Source organism: Cyclopterus lumpus, chromosome 6 (assembly GCF_009769545.1).
Source record: "Cyclopterus lumpus isolate fCycLum1 chromosome 6, fCycLum1.pri, whole genome shotgun sequence".
NCBI lineage: Eukaryota > Metazoa > Chordata > Actinopteri > Perciformes > Cyclopteridae > Cyclopterus > Cyclopterus lumpus.
Window position 1 is genome coordinate 807,501 of NC_046971.1, and position 2,500 is coordinate 810,000.

General features: G+C 46.5%; 1 protein-coding gene across 2 annotated transcripts in view; it reads left to right on the forward strand.

Annotated features, from left to right (window-relative positions):
• Positions 1-533, forward strand: part of chrm4b (cholinergic receptor, muscarinic 4b) — a 2,372-nt gene extending 1,839 nt beyond the window's left edge. For both annotated transcript variants that reach the window (XM_034536006.1, XM_034536007.1), the window contains one exon: positions 1-533. This exon is cut by the window's left edge. In XM_034536006.1, coding sequence (XP_034391897.1) covers positions 1-526 — 526 coding nt within the window. In that variant the 3' untranslated portion in view covers positions 527-533.
• The last annotated feature ends 1,967 nt before the right edge of the window (positions 534-2,500 follow it).

Below are 2,500 nucleotides of genomic sequence, written 5' to 3' on the forward strand. Positions count from 1 at the left end.
AGACACTCCAAAGACTCGAAGGAACCCAAATGGGTCCAGATGTGCAGGCGACACCTCGGAGCCTCAGCAGCGTCATGCCCGGGCCGCCACCGAAGACTACAACAAGATCGAAACCGACTCCTCGTCCAACGCCGACCTCCACAGGAAGGCGTCGGCAGCCTTCTCCTCCAGCTTCAGGTCTCAGGAGAGGCAGCGGCGTCGAGTGATGGCGAGGGAGAGGAGGGTCACCAAGTCCATCCTGGCCATCCTGCTGGCCTTCATCCTCACCTGGACGCCGTACAACGTCATGGCCGTGGTGGCGGCCTTCTGTCACGTCTGCGTCCCGGGCGTCTTGTGGAACGCGGGCTACTGGCTCTGCTACGTCAACAGCGCCATCAACCCCGGCTGCTACGCCCTTTGTAATGAGACCTTCAGGAAGACCTTCTGCAGCCTCCTGCGCTGCCGGAGTAGGAACATCAAATTAAACAAGAGAACTTGGGCTACAAGAATCAGTAAGCCATTTCCACACAACTCAAACGCCAACTGAAAGAATTATGAAAATATCATAATCATCATTTTGTCAGGAGGAGCTAGCGACCCGTAGCTCGGTGCTATCAGAAAAAGCAAGAGGACTCCACACAGATTCTAAATGTCTTTTCAAAATCCTTCTGCACCAAAGCATCTCTGAGATATGATCCAAAGAACACAGCGACATGAATAGATTTAGCGCTTACAGTCACAAATGTTGCTCCTCTTTGACTTAAAAAAAAAAAAAAAAAGCAAAAGAGTGCTATATTTGATGTATTGAACACCATAAGTAATATAAAAGTGAAATATATGGTTTGGTACATGAGAACATTCAAATTGCCCAAATGCCCATTTCACCTAATTAATCTGTACTAAAACCTCTAACTTTGTTCTGCTTTACTTTTTCAAAGTCAAACTCTGCAGAGAGACTGTTCACATATTGTTCTGTGACCTCTGATGTGCTCTAATGTTTCTGTGCATCTTTCCAAGAGATAATCATCATGAAAGTGATTCTTTTTCTAGGCGAACCTGGAAATTCAACTTTTGCTGTCTTTCATCACACATATAATCATATTTACACATCTGAACAAAAGCACACATGGTTTTCCTTTATTATAACTCCAACATTATTCTAATATCCTTTGTAGTTTGGGTATGTTATTACGAGCAGAAACCTAGAAAATCAAACTGTCAAAATGTCCTCTTGTCAGGACATTATTATGTTATCCCCTAGCCCCTATCTATTAACCCCCTATCTATTAACCCCTGGCCCCTATCTATTAACCCCCTATCTATTAACCCCCTATCTATTAACCCCCTATCTATTAACCCCTAGCCCCTATCTATTAACCCCCTATCTATTAACCCCCTAGCCCCCTATCTATTAACCCCCTAGCCCCTATCTATTAACCCCCTAGCCCCCTATCTATTAACCCCCTATCTATTAACCCCCTAGCCCCCTATCTATTAACCCCCTATCTATTAACCCCCTAGCCCCTATCTATTAACCCCCTAGCCCCCTATCTATTAACCCCTAGCCCCTATCTATTAACCCCCTATCTATTAACCCCCTAGCCCCCTATCTATTAACCCCCTAGCCCCTATCTATTAACCCCCTAGCCATTAACCCCCTATCTATTAACCCCCTAGCCCCTATCTATTAACCCCCTAGCCCCTATCTATTAACCCCCTAGCCCCCTATCTATTAACCCCTAGCCCCCTATCTATTAACCCCCTATCTATTAACCCCCTAGCCCCTATCTATTAACCCCCTAGCCCCCTATCTATTAACCCCTAGCCCCTATCTATTAACCCCCTATCTATTAACCCCCTAGCCCCCTATCTATTAACCCCTAGCCCCTATCTATTAACCCCCTATCTATTAACCCCCTAGCCCCCTATCTATTAACCCCCTAGCCCCTATCTATTAACCCCCTAGCCCCCTATCTATTAACCCCCTAGCCCCTATCTATTAACCCCCTAGCCATTAACCCCCTAGCCCCTATCTATTAACCCCCTATCTATTAACCCCCTAGCCCCCTATCTATTAACCCCCTATCTATTAACCCCCTAGCCCCTATCTATTAACCCCCTATCTATTAACCCCCTAGCCCCTATCTATTAACCCCCTATCTATTAACCCCCTAGCCCCTATCTATTAACCCCCTAGCCCCTATCTATTAACCCCCTAGCCCCTATCTATTAACCCCCTATCTATTAACCCCCTAGCCCCTATCTATTAACCCCCTATCTATTAACCCCCTAGCCCCTATCTATTAACCCCCTAGCCCCTATCTATTAACCCCCTATCCATTAACCCCCTAGCCCCTATCTATTAACCCCCTATCTATTAACCCCCTAGCCCCTATCTATTAACCCCCTATCTATTAACCCCCTAGCCCCTATCTATTAACCCCCTATCTATTAACCCCCTAGCCCCTACTCCCTACCCCCCTACTCCCTAACAGGACATCCTGTCCACATTGCTTTGAAC